Source organism: Schistocerca cancellata, chromosome 2 (genome assembly GCF_023864275.1).
Source record: "Schistocerca cancellata isolate TAMUIC-IGC-003103 chromosome 2, iqSchCanc2.1, whole genome shotgun sequence".
NCBI lineage: Eukaryota > Metazoa > Arthropoda > Insecta > Orthoptera > Acrididae > Schistocerca > Schistocerca cancellata.
In genome coordinates, this window is record NC_064627.1 from 1,109,987,749 (window position 1) to 1,110,005,149 (window position 17,401).

General features: G+C 44.0%; 1 protein-coding gene across 1 annotated transcript in view; it reads right to left on the reverse strand.

Moving 5' to 3' along the window:
* The window catches only part of LOC126163129 (sialin-like), a 191,858-nt gene that overhangs the window by 161,228 nt on the left and 13,229 nt on the right, over positions 1–17,401 (reverse strand). The window contains exon 2 of the mRNA XM_049920056.1: positions 4,104–4,333. Within this exon, the coding sequence (XP_049776013.1) occupies positions 4,104–4,333 (230 nt within the window). The remainder of the gene's footprint in view (positions 1–4,103; positions 4,334–17,401) is intronic.

Here is a 17,401-nt window from a genome sequence, read left to right on the forward strand (position 1 = left end):
CGATGCTCGCCGGTGGTGCCATCTCTCGGACTTTGCACGTACTTTTGAAACGCCCCTCGTACACCTGAAGCAGATCTTTCTAAATTAATTGTCATGCCTCTCAGTTACGGACTTCCTGCATACCAAATCTTGTGTAAATGCAAGCGAAGTGGTTGTGTCACTGACGATCAGAAATCAGGCAAGCCAGCTGTTTTGGATGGCATGAAATATATTTTCATTTGTGAATATAAGCAACCGTCAACTGTATAATGGAATGACAATGAAAGTTTGTTTGGGATCGGGACTCGTACCCGTATTTCCCGCTTATTACGAACTGTCGCCTTACCATTTGGCTTCCTGAACATGACTCACAACCAGACCCAGGTTTCCATACATCGTCAACCACGTGTCTACAACCTGTACTTCTATATCTATTATGTATATTCTCGTACAGGGGAGACATTTTACTTGAAAGTTACTTGCCCGGTGTCGGCGAATAAATACAATATTGCAGTGCCCACATTATTTCGAATTACGATGCAATACATCCATGGGAGGTCTGTTCAAAAAATTCCGGAATTTTGTCTATACAAATTTTACTGCGTTTGTATTTACTTATTGTGCATAGACTCCTTCGAAATACTCTCCTCCACAACTGAAACATCGCTCCCAACGCCGTTTCCACTTCCGGGATCATTCTTGGTACACCTCTTGCTGGAACCATCTGCGAATTTCCTTTTATCTCGTCTATCGTTGCAAATCTTTGTCCTTCCAACACGGTTTTCAACTTTCGATATAAGAGGCGCTCAAGGGCCATGTCTGGAGAGTACGGAGAATGATTCATCACAATGATTTCATTTTTTGTGCAATAGCTACGCACCAACGTGGACGAATGTACTGGTACGTTATCGTGATACAAGAGCCACGAATTGTCTCGCCACATACCAGACCGTTTCCTTCTCACATTTTCTCGCAGGCGTCGCAATGCGTCCCGATAGTACCACTGATTAACAGTTTTTCCCTGTGACGCGAATTCGTCCGCCCCCGGCCGCTGAGTGGTCAGCGCGACAGAATGTCAATCCTAAGGGCCCGGATTCGATTCCCGGCTGGGTCGGAGATTTTCTCCGCTCATGGACTGGGTGTTGTGTTGTCCTGATCATCATCATTTCATACCCATTGACGCGCAAGTCGCCGAAGTGGCGTCAATTCGAAAGACTTGCACCCGGCGAATGGTCTACCCGATGGGCGACTCTAGTCACACGTCATTTATTTTATGATGAACTAATCCTTCAAAGTGAAGAAAACTATCACCATGACTTTGACATTTGACCTGATATGATGAGTTTTTTTGTCTCGATGAACCTTTCCAGATCCATTGTGAAGATTGAACCTTGCTCTCAGTATCACAACCATAGATCCATGTCAAATCACCAGTTTGCTCTTAAGGAACATTTCATTCTCCTTTGCGCGATCCAAAATCTCTTCACAGTTTGCCAGGTGAAGGTCTTTCTGGTCCTGACTCATGAGCTGTGGAACGAACTTGGTGACAATACGATGCATTCCACGATGCTGTGTCAGGATTTCGTGACATGGTCCAACTGAAATGTTACATTCTTCTCCAGTCTCTCGGACAGTCTAATTTCGATAGGAACGCACAGTTTCGTTGACATTAAAACATGAGCGCCGTCGATGGGCGTCCTCCACGAGGGCCATCTTAACTTCTGTCCGGCCATTTTCAAACCGTGTGAATCATTCGTAACACTGAGTAAGGCCTAAGCACTGATCATTGTACGCTTCCTGCAACATTTGTTGTGCCACTGTGAATTTTTTTTGTCTTTTTTTTTTAGTTTCATGGAAAGTTACAGCAGTGAACAATAACTAGCAGACATACAACAATAAAACTTCCGGAAATTAAACGTTAAACACTGGCGTGTACAGAGATGCCAACCCGCATTTCGCTCCAACACACCATTGGGGCGAAATTACGAATGTTCCGTAATTTTTTTGAACTGACCTCGTGCATGACCGCAGGGGCATTACATCGTAATCCGGAATAACACAGGCACTGCAATATTGTGTTTTGGGTGAAACTGTGGAAGTGATTTAGAGAGCGATTACCTGTAGCTCCTCAGCTTCAACCAAAAGACTAACGGTTCTAGGCGCTGCAGTCTGGAACCGCGCGACCGCTACGGTCGCAGGTTCGAATCCTGCCTCGGGCATGGATGTATGTGATGTCCGTAGGTTAGTTAGGTTTAACTAGTTCTAAGTTCTAGGGGACTAATGACCTCAGAAGTTGAGTACCATAGTGCTCAGAGCCATTTGAACCATTTGAACCAAAAGACTAAGCACGGAATTTGGCTTCGCACTCAGGTCTGTGTAGAACACATTGTGATTCAAATTGAAAAAAAACGTGGCTACCACATTCAGATTGTCCAAAAACTCGAAAACGAGGTCTATGCCGCCATACAAGCTAAGTGCTATGACTTACTGGGTGCAGTTAGAGATGCAAATTTGAACTATCACATCCTATTGAGCAGCGACGCAGCATTTCACATTGTGAACGTGTGAACAGACATTACTGTAGGATTTGGGCAGATCAACAGCCGAATTCATTACAAGACTGGAGACAGGATAGGCAAGATAGGAACTACGATATCAAAAGTGTATGGGCCTTTCATGCTTGCTGAGAAAACAGCAACTGGTAGCACATTTCTCGGCCTACCGGAAAAGTTTTTTGAAGCAATAGTTGATTCAGCATGAAATTTTGAATACTGTCGTCTACCTACAAGATGAAGCGCCTCCGTATTCTGCCATAATTGTCCGGTACTACCTGAAAGCCATTTACCCAGGAGATGGTTTGGTTGAGTATCACCAACACTTTTGGCTCCCCGCTTGCCCGGTTCGACCCCAGTGGACATTTTCGTGAGAGGATTTATCAAGTCCGATGTTTATCATGTGAAAATCAATAATCTTCATCAGCTGACAATTTGCAGCTGTGGAACAAATGACACCAGTTGCGTTAGGAAGGGTGTTTCGGGGTGCACAAGCACGTTCGGTCTTGTACTTACATTTGCAGGTTCGCCATACTGAAATGCACTTAATTTGCAGCAAGAAATGTCTCAATGTATATTCGTGTTGTTTATAGTCCATAATAAAGTGTTTAAGTGGAAATTTTTTCGTGCACATCGGTACCTGGGCCAAGTGCAATAACCAGTTCCCACTCAGAATTCTCAGTGCAGCCCCTTTTGATACACAAAAATAATGTATACTTAATAAAAATGCTAAGCATTAATAGACAAATGTGTGTTAACGTTAATTTTTTGTTTCATAATCGCCACGACTGTACCGCCATTTGGAACCTTTATTCGATTCAGACTATCGCTGTACTGTAAAATCAATTTGCACTTTCTCGTCACCACTGAAGGTTGATCAGATATTTTGTATCCTTATTGGACAGCCCCATCTGGGTTATTACCTACGAATGATATTGTGTGTTCCTGGTGAGTGCTTTATTCCAATGTGTAAATACATCTTATGGTATTACCATAATGTTCCTTCACTGATATCAGTTTATAAACTTCTGTAGCCTTTGAAGCTGTCGAAGTCCCAAACGCGGAATGCTTAATATGTGAATGAATACTAAGGTCAAGACATATAGAAGCGTCTGAACGCAATAAATGGCTGCTCCATATCATAGTGCATTTATGCAATTTATAGCTGATCCTACAAGGGTTCCAGTTTTACCGACAAAGATACGCAATTCTAAGAACTGAAGGGAACTGAATCCGTCCTAGCTCGTTGTGTTAATAGGCTAGATTTTGGTTTCCGTTCAGCAGAAGGCTATTCGCATTCCTCAGTGAAAAATTATGAGTTGTAATAGTAGAGACCTAGAAAAGGTGTTCTCCCTGATATAGGTATACTAACGATAATTAAAGCTCTCCACATCCATCTCCCCCCCCCCCCTCCACCTTTTCCTCTTCCAGCAATATGGAGCAAACGAGTAATCTACTAACGTGAAAGAAATGCTTGATGCCAACATCTCTTCAGCATCGTAAATGTGGGTGTCTTCCACTCACAATCGTTCCGTACAATGGGGAAATAATACTTGCTGAACCTATTCTTACCTCTGTAGACACATTGTAGCCAGGCACAGTAGTGTTGCTATTGAGGGTGTAGTTTCCGCTCAGAGAGAACTCATCGTCAATACATTCGCTGGCGACTGCGGTTTCGTCTGATGCTGTCGTCATCTGGACCATGGCGACGATGGCGATGTTGATGTTCGCCCGTATCATGTAGTTCACTCCACAGCCAACGAAAATAAGCCACCATAGTATTGCTCTCTTCGTCACACGGTCTGCAAAGAAAACACTAAGGCAATTAATTTAAAAAATATATAAGATTTTCTTCCTGCTTCTGCATGTATACTCCGCATACCTGTGGGAAGTGAATAACAGAGGATACTTCCCATTGCACAATATATTAAGATTTCTGTCTGAGTCAGCAATCATCAATTGCATGAGGATGCGTCAGCCAATGGAGACCACCGCATTAAAGAAACATATGGTGTACCCACAGTACATATGGTGTGTAATTGAAAAATTGTCATGGTGATCTTTCCATTGGTAAAAGATTCTGGATAAGTCTCCCATTCTTATTTCTAAGAGGGGACTGCCAAGGTGGTGGTGACCATGAGAAAGAGATTGAATAAGCAACGAAGGAATATCATTATATGAGTCGGACCATGGAACGTCAGAAGTTAAAACGTAGTAGGAAACCTAGAAGATATGATAACGGAATTTCTAAGGCTGAATGTAGATAGACTGGGGTCAGTGAAGTGAAATGGAAAGATAAGGATATCTGATCAGATTAATGTAAGGTAATGTCAACATAGCAAAAATGATATGACGCATGTACGATTCGTGGTGAGTTGGAATGTAGGACAGGGAGTGAGTTGTAGTGAACAGTTCAGTAATAGGGTTTTTCTCGTCAGAATCGACAGCAAACAAAATCCGACAATAACAGTTCTGATAATAGTGCTTAGTTGTTTAGTTTCATCTCCACTGTTGAATATTTTGAGGGACCCTTTGAGAGTCAGACACAATTAATAACTTCCTTCCCCAAGATATTAATTGTGTCTGACTCTCAAAGCGTCTTCCCAAACATTCAACAGTGGAGATCCAACAAAATACCTAACCTTTACATCTTGGATGTGATTTTGGAATATATTCGCAGCACACGGATAGGGCGGACAATCCATTTGGTGTGGATGCTTTCCCACGCAGGTATCCTCCATAAAGAGAAAGCTGATGCATTAGCCAAGCAAGCGACATCTTTAGGCACTGTCCTGGATCTGAAATTACCTTACATAGACTACTTGCGTGAGGTCACGGGTCACACAAACCAACAATGGCAAGAAATGTGGAACGTATCCAAACGGACGGCGGTTATTACGCGGTACTCCAACCTCGGATTCTTCCACAGCCGTGGTTCATGAGGAGACATTAGGACCGATCCACGATTTCTACTACCATACGACTTCGCGCCAATCACGTCTCTTTTCCTCAACATTTGCATTGGATCAACGTTTACGCTTCGCCGGCGAGTGATCCTGAGTCAGAAGCTGATGTCAACCACATCTACTTTATCTGTCCCAAATTTGACTGCAAACGATTGGACTTTCTGAAGACATTGCTGATTATGGAATATCACCTTCCTCAATAAGCTACTTCTCTTTTATTTACCAAAGAAATTCGGCTTTAAAGAGATTGATAAGATCCTTAAGTGTACTGGGCACAGTCTGTAGGTTTTAATAGCAAGCATAATCTATAGTGGACACAGTTGTGACGGTATGAGATTTCTCTACTTGTAAATTTGAATTTCTGTATTCTTTTATTCAATTCAATGTGCATTGTACTTATGTGGTATTGATGACTAAATCGAGTTGCTGTTCGAAGGCCAAGTAAATAAAAAAGTTTACATGTCGACGTCACAAGCAGAAGATGAAGGGATAGGAAACAACACAAGGACATCGAACGGGTGATTCAGTATGTAAAGTGAGATGAAAATCTAATAATAATGGAGGATTAGAACGTGGCTGTAGGAGAAGGAATAGCAGAAAAGCTTACGGAAGAATATGGGCCTGGTAGGACGAATGAGATAGGGGAGACTCTCATTGATTTCTGCAACAAATTTCAGCTAACAATAGCGAATACTATATTCAAGAACCATAAGAAGAGAAGATATACGGGGAAAATGTCCGGAGACACGGGAAGACTTCAGCTGAATTACACCAAGGTCAGATTGAGGTTCCGAAATAAGATATTGGATAATAAGGCGTACCTAGGAGCAGACAGAGACTCAGCTCAAAATTTAGTAAAGATGAAGAGAAGACAGAAGTTTAAGAAAACCGCGTGGAAGCATCAGTGTCGAAGGCAGGTGGATATTGGTGTACTGAAGTATGACGAGACGCGTTTGAAGTTCGTTAAAGTTGTGGATACTACGATTAGAAATATCACAGTAAGCGCTCAGTGGAGTGGAAATATGTAGAAAACAACCCCAGATGTTGAAAAGACAAACTTAATTACTAGGAAGGTAACTGCGAAGAAACCTTGGGTAGCAAAAGAAATGCTTCACTTAATCGAAGAAAGAAGTAAGGACATAAAAAGTTCAGGGAATACGTATAGACCAATGCATAACACTTTATTAATAAAAGAAGTAGGAAGTGGAGGGAAGCCAGTGGAAATGGCTGCAGGGAAAATGTGACGAAATCGAAAAATAAATGATCGTCGGGAGGAATGAGTCAGCGAAAAACCAAGTCAAAACAAACGTCAGTTAAATTAAGAGTAATAGCGGCACCATTAAGAGTGCAAACGCAGAGGAGAGAGTAGATAGGCGACAAAATTATATTGTCCGGATACTTTTAATCACATAGTGTAATGTACTGTCAGCAGCCGCCGTGGCCTTGCTTTAAAGCTGACTTTTGCTTATTCTAAGAATTGCTTTCTACACTCCTGGAAATGGAAAAAAGAACACATTGACACCGGTGTGTCAGACCCACCATACTTGCTCCGGACACTGCGAGAGGGCTATACAAGCAATGATCACACGCACGGCACAGCGGACACACCAGGAACCGCGGTGTTGGCCGTCAGTGTCAGCCAGTTTGCCGTGGCATACGGAGCTCCATCGCAGTCTTTAACACTGGTAGCATGCCGCGACAGCGTGGACGTGAACCGTATGTGCAGTTGACGGACTTTGAGCGAGGGCGTATAGTGGGCATGCGGGAGGCCGGGTGGACGTACCGCCGAATTGCTTAACACGTGGGGCGTGAGGTCTTCACAGTACATCGATGTTGTCGCCAGTGGTCGGCGGAAGGTGCACGTGCCCGTCGACCTGGGACCGGACCGCAGCGACGGACGGATGCACGCCAAGACCGTAGGATCCTACGCAGTGCCGTAGGGGACCGCACCGCCACTTCCCAGCAAATTAGGGACACTGTTGCTCCTGGGGTATCGGCGAGGACCATTCGCAACCGTCTCCATGAAGCTGGGCTACGGTCCCGCACACCGTTAGGCCGTCTTCCGCTTACGCCCCAACATCGTGCAGCCCGCCTCCAGTGGTGTCGCGACAGGCGTGAATGGAGGGACGAATGGAGACGTGTCGTCTTCAGCGATGAGAGTCGCTTCTGCCTTGGTGCCAATGATGGTCGTATGCGTGTTTGGCGCCGTGCAGGTGAGCGCCACAATCAGGACTGCATACGACCGAGGCACACAGGGCCAACACCCGGCATCATGGTGTGGGGAGCGATCTCCTACACTGGCCGTACACCACTGGTGATCGTCGAGGGGACACTGAATAGTGCACGGTACATCCAAACCGTCATCGAACCCATCGTTCTACCATTCCTAGACCGGCAAGGGAACTTGCTGTTCCAACAGGACAATGCACGTCCGCATGTATCCCGTGCCACCCAACGTGCTCTAGAAGGTGTAAGTCAACTACCCTGGCCAGCAAGATCTCCGGATCTGTCCCCCATTGAGCATGTTTGGGACTGGATGAAGCGTCGTCTCACGCGGTCTGCACGTCCAGCACGAACGCTGGTCCAACTGAGGCGCCAGGTGGAAATGGCATGGCAAGCCTTCCACAGGACTACATCCAGCATCTCTACGATCGTCTCCATGGGAGAATAGCAGCCTGCATTGCTGCGAAAGGTGGATATACACTGTACTAGTGCCGACATTGTGCATGCTCTGTTGCCTGTGTCTATGTGCCTGTGGTTCTGTCAGTGTGATCATGTGATGTATCTGACCCCAGGAATGTGTCAATAAAGTTTCCCCTTCCTGGGACAATGAATTCACGGTGTTCTTATTTCAATTTCCAGGAGTGTATTTATGGTTCCCTTCAAGCTCTGTTCGTATATTGACTCCGTTAATTCACTTGCTGACATGGTTACTAACACATCATACACTATCACTAAAGGCCTCCGTTTTCTACTGGTTCACAAGTCATTTCTTTATTTAGCTCCGAAATTTGCTTTCCTCTTCCGTCTTCGTTGCCATCTTGAACACACTGTTTGCTGTCTGCAGCTTTTTAAATTCTGATGTTTTCTTTCTCTAATCAGTTATGTTGGATAGAATGAACAGTCCAACGAGAAAATGAAAGAAAGACGAAAGTAATGAGAAGTAGCAGAAATGAGAACAGCGAGAATCTTAACATCGTAATTGGTAATCAGGCGTTAGATGATGTTAAGGAACTCTGCTACCTCGGCAGCAAAATGACTATTGACGGGCTGAGCAAGGAGGACATAAAAAGCAGACCAGCATTGGCAAAAAGGGGCATTACTGGCCAAGAAAGGTCGAATAGCGTCAAACACATGTCTTAATTTCCGTTAAGACGTCAGGGAATAAGTTCCATCACACTAGAGGGAGCTGTGGAAGGTAAAAACTGTAGAGGAAGACAGAGATTGGGACACATCCAGCAAATAATTGAGGGCATAGCTTGCATGTGCTACTCTGAGATGAAAATGTTGGCACAGGAAATAAATTCGTGGCGTGCCGCATTAAAACAGTCGGAAAGGCTGACGACGAGGAAAAAAAAAAAAAAACTGTAGCACCGCGTTTGCACCCGCTGTGTCGCAGTTTGCTTTATCCATGTTTCATACAGCGTGGATGGGATGCTTAGGCCCTGCTGTGGAATCCCTTCGTTTCTTGGTACCCACGCATACGCATAGACGCCACTGTGCTGTCTCCGCCGCCGTAGACGTCACACGCCTCCCTCGCCTATCCCAGTGGTCGGCGGTGCATCGACTGGTGCTGCTGCTGACTTCGAGTGCCCTCCTCACAGCTGAAACGCTGACGCTGACACTTCACAGACAGACGAGACGTGAGACGACACGTGCGCCGAGAGGGGAATGTTCATCCGCAGACGAATGCACGAAGATTATTCGCTCCTTCCTTACTATCATGATATCATCAGAATGAATCATATTCACTCACAACGGTATTAAGAAATTACCTGGACTCGATAACCGAACCCGAACGACAGTGGATTCCGTTTTCCACCACAAAACGTAATACAACCGAATTGGACTTTAAGTCACTCCCAACACCGCGGTCATCTTGGCCAGCGTGGGTTCTATCCCTATTTCACTTCCGTTGACCAACTCGTATCTCTAACCCACGTCCTAACCAATCACTTAATAATCGTAAATACTCCATTTTCGTATACCTTGACTTGGAAAAAGCCTATGAGCGTGTCTGGCAATGCAGTACCCTCAAAACTGCAGATACACGCACTTCCAGCTATCTCTGCCCAATCTGTTGCTCCTTATCTAACAATCGTTCTTGTGTCACTATTACAATTTCCGCCTCCATGACTATTACCGTACCCCCTATCACACTATAAATCTCGAAATACTCCTTGACAGTACACTAACATGGAAACCCTATCCATTAAATTTCCAACAGCAGTCCCACATTAGACTAAAGCTACTGACATGGGAAAAACACTCTCCCTTCCCCACCATCCTCGACACCTACAAGGGGCGTACCATAAGTTCTGCAAAGCATTTTTTCTGAAAGCAAGTTGATTTTATTCAGGATTTCAATAACCATATTATTCCCCATTCTTTTGGCTATGAAATCCTGTTATTCAATATAAGCCCCGTTCAATGCACCTTACGCCACTTTACCGGGAGGACCTGTATCGCTCTAATGGTTGACGTCGGGAGCCAACGTCTTGCTACATCAGTAACCTTTCCACCATACACGTGCTGTTTCCCGCGGAGGGCATCCTTCAGTAGGCCAAACAAATGGAAGTTCGAAGGTGCGAGATCTGGGCTGTAGGGTGGATGATGAAAAACAGTCCAGTGAAGTTTAGTGAGCTCCTCTGGGGGGCGCAGACTTGTGTGAGGCCTGGGGTGGGGCAAGGAGAAGTTCGCTTCCTTTTCTCTGGCGACAAACAATCTGAAGCCTCCTGGCAGATTAAAACTGTGTGCCCGACCGAGACTCGAACTCGGGACCTTTGCCTTTCGCGGGCAAGTGCTCTACCAACTGAGCTACCGAAGCACGACTCACGGCCGGTACTCACAGCAGGTACTGGCAGAAGTAAAGCTGTGAGTACCGGCCGTGAGTCGTGCTTCGGTAGCTCAGTTGGTAGAGCACTTGCCCGCGAAAGGCAAAGGTCACGATTTCGAGTCTCGGTCGGGCACACAGTTTTAATCTGCCAGGAAGTTTCATATCAGCACACACTCCGCTGCAGAGTGAAAATATCAATCTGAAGCCGTTTCCTCAATCTACTGTGGACAGCACAAATCACTCCCAAGCTGATCGCTGAGGACATCAAACGGAATAACCGCTTCAGAGTCCCAGGAGACTGTACCCATGGCTTTACTGTCTGAGTGTGCCGCTTTGAACTTTCTCTTCGGAAGAGAGGTGGTGTGGCGCCACTCCACGTATTGCCGTTTTATTTCCAGTTAGAAGTGATTAACCCATGTTTCATCGCTGTTTAACAAAAAATTGTCACGATCAGCCTAGAAACACTCAAGCAACTCACTCAGCATAGAGGGTCCTTCGTTGCTCTTTATCGTCTTCTGTTTGGCGGCGAGGAAGCCAGCTGGCACATACTTTTGAGCACCCCAACTGGTTGAAGAGTGTCTCAGCCCTACTAAAAGAAATGTCCAACTGAGCAGCGAGGTGTTTGATTGTGATTCGTCTGTCACCTCGAAAGAGTGTGTTCACACGTTCCTTTCCTCATTATACCTCCTCTCCCCACCCCCTCCCCTCCAACCCCCCAGATTCAATCCATCCAAAGCAAGTAGCTCCGTAATAATATTAAGCACTGGAAAACCCTTCCCTCTTTTGCCTACTCCCCCTGAATACGAGTACTGGTACCTCACATCAGGTGGTAGTGAAGTGTTAGTTTTAATCTACTCAGAACTCATTGCTTTAAATGTCAGAGAACGATTTCCACCATTTTATTTTAAATATCATTTTGAAACGTCGCCTTTGAACATTTATACATGACTGTGCTTAAACTGACACACAATATTTTTAGCGCAACGCAATCTGACTTTCAGAAATCCCTACAAAAGAATGGCCCTGACTAACATTAACCTATACCTTTCACAAATCACTTACCTCACAAAAATCTTCATTACTCGAACTACTGCAATACAGCGAGCGCCACTACTGCCAGCTAAATATATGTAAGTAGGCTGTTTAGGTTTTCTTATTGGCAACGTTACGTAGCGCTCTGTATGAAAATCACTGGCTGTGCTGTGTGCAGTCTGTGGCTAGTTTGCATTGTTGTCTGCCATTGTAGTGTTGGGCAGCGGCAGCTGGATGTGAACAGCGCGTAGCGTTGCGCAGTTGGAGGTGAGCCGCCAGCAGTGGTGGATGTGTGGAAGGAAATGGCGGAGTTTTGAAATTACATATATTATGACTTTGGATGATGTTAAGGTAAATACATTGTTTGTTCTCTATTAAAATCAGTCATTTGCTAACTATCCCTATTAGTAGTTAGTGCCTTCCGTAGTTTGAATCTTTTATTTAGCTGGCAGTAGTGGCGCTCGCTGTATTGCAGTAGTTCGAGTAATGAAGATTTTTGTGAGGTAAGTGATTTGTGAAAGGTATAGGTTAATGTTAGTCAGGGCCATTCTTTTGTAGGGATTTCTGAAAGTCAGATGGCGTTGCGCTAAAAATATTGTGTGTCAGTTTAAGCACAGTCATGTATAAATGTTCAAAGGGGACGTTTCAATTTATGAGAAAAAAGTCTTTTTATTTTCATTGAGTCATCAGTCTTCTGACTGGTCTGATGCAACCCGCCACGAATTCCGCTCCTGTGCCAAAGCCTTCATCTCAGAGTAGCACTTGCAACCTACATCCTCAATTGTATGCTGGATGTATTCCAATCTCTGTCTTCCTTTACAATTTTTGCTCTCTACCGCTCGCTCTAATACCATGAAAGTCATTCCTTGATGTCTTAACAGATGTCCTACCATCCTGTCTACTCTCTTTGTCAGTGTTTTGCACATATTCTTTTTCTCTCCGATTCTGCGCAGAATATCCTCGTTCCTTACTTTATCAGTCCACTTAATTTTCAACATTGGTCTGCAGCAGCACTTCTCAAATGCTTCGATTCTCTTCTCACTCGGTTTTCGCACAGTCCATGTTTCACTACCATACAAAGCTATGCTCCAAACGTACCTCCGCAGAGATTTCTTCCTCAAATTGTTATTAGTACACTTCTCTTGGTCAGGAACGCCCTTTTCGCCAGTGCTAGGCTGCTTTTGATGTCCTCCTTGCTACGTCCGCCATTGATTATTTTGCTGCTTATTTAGTAGAATTTCTTAACTTCATCTACCTTGTGAGCACAATCCTGATGTTAAGTTTCTCGCTGTTCGTATTTCTGCTACTTCTCATTACTTTCATCTTTCTTCGATTTATTCGCAATATATTTTCTCTATCCATTATACTGCTAATACCATTCAGCTCATCAAACAATTCTTCTTCACTTTCACTCAGGATAGCAATGTCATCAGCGAATTGTATCATTGATATCATTTCACCTTGAATTTTAATTCCAATCCAGAACCTTTCTTTTATTTCCATCATTGCTACTTCGATGTACAGGTTGAACAGCAGTGGCGAACGAGTACATGCCTGTATTACACCATTTTTAACCCGAGCACTTCGTTCTTAGTCATTCACTCTTATTACATCCTTATATCCTCTTGGCTCTTGTAGATATTGCCGCGCGGGGTAGCAGCGTGGTCTCAGGCGTCCTGTCATGGTTCGCGCGGCTCCCCCCCCCCCCCACCCTTTCGGAGGTTAGAGTCCTCCCTCGGGCATGGGTGTGTGTGTTGCCTTAGCGTTAGTTAGTTTAAAGTTAGATTACGTAGTGTGTAAGCTTAGGGACCGATGACCTCAGCAGTTTGGTCCCATAAGATCTTACCACATATTTCCAATTTTTTTCTTGTAGGTATTGTGTATTACCTGGCTCTCCCTATAGCTTACCCCTATTTTTCTCAGAACTTCGAACATCTTGCACCATTTTACATTGACGGACGCTTTTTACAAGTCGACAACGTGTCTTGATTTTTCCTCAGTCTTGCTATCATTATCAAGCGCAACGTCAGAATTGCCTCTCTGGTTCACACATCCTCAGTTTTCTTTTCGATACTTATCTATATTATTCTTGTCAGAAACTTGGATGCAAGAGCTGTTAAGCAGATTGTGCCCTAATTTTCGCACCTGTCAGCACATGCAGTCTTCGGAATTGTGTGGGTGATATTTTTTCCGAAAGTCAGATGGTATGTCGCCAGATTCATACATTCTACACACCATCGTGAATAGTCATTTTGTTACCACTTCCCCCAATGATTTTAGAAATCTGATGGAATGTTATACTGTATATCCTTTATGCCTTATCTGATATGAGGTCCTCCAAAGTCTCTTAACTCCTGATTCTAATACTGGATCCTCTGTGTCTTCTAAATCGACTCGTGTTTCTTGTTCTATTACATCAGCCAAATCTTCCCACTCATAGAGGCCTTCTATGTACTCTTTCCATCTGTCCGCACTCTCCGCGGCATTTAACAATGGAAATCACGTTGCACTCTTAGTGTTAGCATCCTTGCTTTTAATTTCCCCGAATGCTGTTTTGACTTTCCTGTATGCTGAGTCAGTCCTACCGAGAATCATTTCTTTTTAAATTATTTCACATATTTTATGCAGCCATTCTGTCTTAGCTTCCCTGCACTTCCTATTTACTTCGTTTCTCAGCGACTTGTATTTTTGTTCACCTGAATTCCCCTGAACATTTTTATATTTCCTACTGTCATCGATAAATTCTTTGTTGCTATGTTTTTCTTTCCTATTTCTGCGATGGCCCTTTTCAGAGATGTCCATTACTCTTCAACTGTACTGCCTACTGCGCTATTCCTTATTGCTGTATCTATAGCCTTACAGAACTTCAAGCGTATCTCGCCATTCCTTAGTACTTCCGTATACCACTTCTTTGAGTGTTGAGTCATACTCAATAATGTCTTAAACTTCAGCCTACTCCTCATCACTACTAAATTGTGATCTGTGTAAATCTGTTCCTGGCTACGCCTTACAATCCTGTATCTCATTTCGGAATCTCTGTCTGACCATGACGTAATCTAACAGAAATCTCGTACCACCCGGCCTTTTCCTAGTATATCTCTTCCTCTTGTGGTTCTTGAACAGAGTATTCACTATTAAACGCTGAAATTTGTTGCTCATTTAGGCTTTCTCCTCTCTCATTCCCTGTCCCAAGTCTATATTCTCATGTAGCTTTTTCTTGTACTCCTTCCCCTACAATTGCATTCCAGTCCCCCATGACTATTAGATCTTCATGTCCCTTTACGTACTGTATTACCCCTTCAGTATCTTCATACACTTCATCTATCTCTTCATCTTCAGCTTGCGACGTCGGTATGTATACCTGCATGATGGCTGTCGGTGTTGGTTTTCTGTCGGGTCTGATAAGAACCACCGTATCACTGAATTGTTCACAGTAGCACACTCTCTGTCCTACCTTCGTATCCATAATGAATCCTACTTCAGTTATACCATTTTCTGCTGCTGTTGATATTATCCTATACTCATCTGATTAGAAATCCTTGTCTACCTTACATTTCATTTCACTGACCCCTACTATATCTAGACTGACCCCTTGCATTTCCCTTTTCAGATTCTCTAACTTCCCTACCTCGTTCAAGATTCTGACATTTCACGCCACGACTGGTAGAACGTTATCCTTTCGTTGATTATTCAATCTTTTTCTCATAAGCAGTTCCCCCTTGGCTGTCCCCATCCGGAAATCCGAATTGGGGACAGTTCCGGAATCCTTTGTCAATGGAGAGATCATCATGACACTTTTCCTATTACAGGTCACATGTTCTATGGAGACACGTTACGTGTCTTTAATGCAGTGGTTTCCATTGCCTCCTGCATCCTCACGACGTTGATCATTGCTGGTTCCTCCGCCTTTAGGGGCAATTTCCCACCCCTAGGACAAGAGAGTGCCCTGAACCTCTATCCGCTCCTCCACCCTCTTTGACAAGGCCGTTGGCAGAATGAGGCTGACTTCTTATGCCGGAAGTCTTCGGCCGCCAATGCTGATTATTTATCAAAATTTAGGCAGTGGCAGGGATCGAACCCGGGACCAAAGACGTTTTGATTATGAATCAAAGACGCTACCCATAGACCATGGGCACCGGTTAAATATTTGGAGTTATTTATATTCTATGTCCTGTGTTCTCGTAAACAGAGCACATTATACTTGCGTTCGGAAAGACAAGGGTTCGAACCCGTAGCCGGCCATTCTGATTTGGGTTTTCCGTGATTTCCCTAAATCGCTTAAGGCAAATGCTGGGATGGTTCCTTCTAACGTGGACGGCTGCTTTCCTTCTCCGTCCTTCCCTAATCAGAGGTTGTGCTCCGTCTCTAATTGCCTCGTTCTCGACGGGACACCAAACACTAATCTCCTCCCTTCCACTCGCACACGGAATACTTTTGGGCACACCCGAGTCAGCCTGTGTTTCGCCAGTCGGGGTACTCAAACAAAGATGCAGTTTTAGTGTTGGAACTAAGACTGAACAGTAAGGGGAGAGATGAAATGGTCCACGTCACAGACAGCTGAAAGCCGGAGCTAGAGAGAGCCCATCTTCCAGATACATCGTCTTTTATGTATTTTAAAACATCTGTATATCTTTCGTCCATTTAAATTGTTTGGATTTCATCTTCGTTCTTTTAAACTCTGCAGGTCGAAAAGTTGAGTAATTTTCCGTTACCAGCCCACGCTATGACGGGAAAACATGTATTCAGACAGCTGGTAATTATATTCCAACACGTCACGACTTGAAGTTGCACAGTGGGTTTAACATCCGACATAAGTATCCTTATGTCTACAGTTCTAAAGTTCTGTTACTTTATTTTTGACTCCAGCGTATTTTATTTAGTGACTGTATACTTTCAGAAATCTTGAAAATGAAAAAATGTCGAAATTTCTATCGCAATAAATATTTTTAAGAACGATATGCAGAATGAATTCAGCTTCAATTCTTTGTTTATAAATTTTGTCGTCAGCATTCTGTAAACTATTTACTGACTCGTTCCATGACCAAGTAGCTTTGGCTTGCAGGTTCGCATAGAACCAATAAATAGGTAAGTTGTTGTTGTTGTGGTCTTCTGTCCAGAGACTGGTTTGATGCAGCTCTCCGTGCCACTATATCCTGTGCAAGCCTCTTCATCTCGGAATAACTACTATAACCTACATCCTTCTGAATCTGCTTAGTGTATTCATCTCTTGGTCTCTCTATACCATTTTTACCCTCCATGCTTCAAAATATACTAATAGGTAAGTATTTAAACGAAAGTCTCAGAGAGCGCAATGCAGTGGAAGACGTAATTATAATTTATTGTAAATTAATTGGAGCTCGGCAAAACATATAGCCAGACAAATGGCTGAAAAGTGAACCAAGGACATTCTTTCGGATTGGAAAATATGAGTGAAGACCAAGATGGGGACCTCGTGGAAGAGAGACAGACGAGTTTACGACACATGCATGAAGATCGTCATTTTTACTGAATGTCACGGATGCATATCACTGGAGGCTGTAGCCCACAGTGAGGTCTGGAAGTGCCCTTTGTCCAGCAGTGGCTGTCAAACGGCGAGGAGAACTTTCTTCCTACGATTAGCTGAAAAGGTCCCCCGCAATCTGCATTCTAGAGAGATGCGTGATAAAATCGGGGACCGGTGGTTGGGAAAGCGAGTAATTCTGTTGGTCTCAATTGCTGAAATTGGTTCAACAGTGAACCATTACTATCGCAAAGGGAAAGTGCTAAAACACTTGTCAAAAGGAACAGGTTTTCAACTGGATCGTAGGTTACAACTG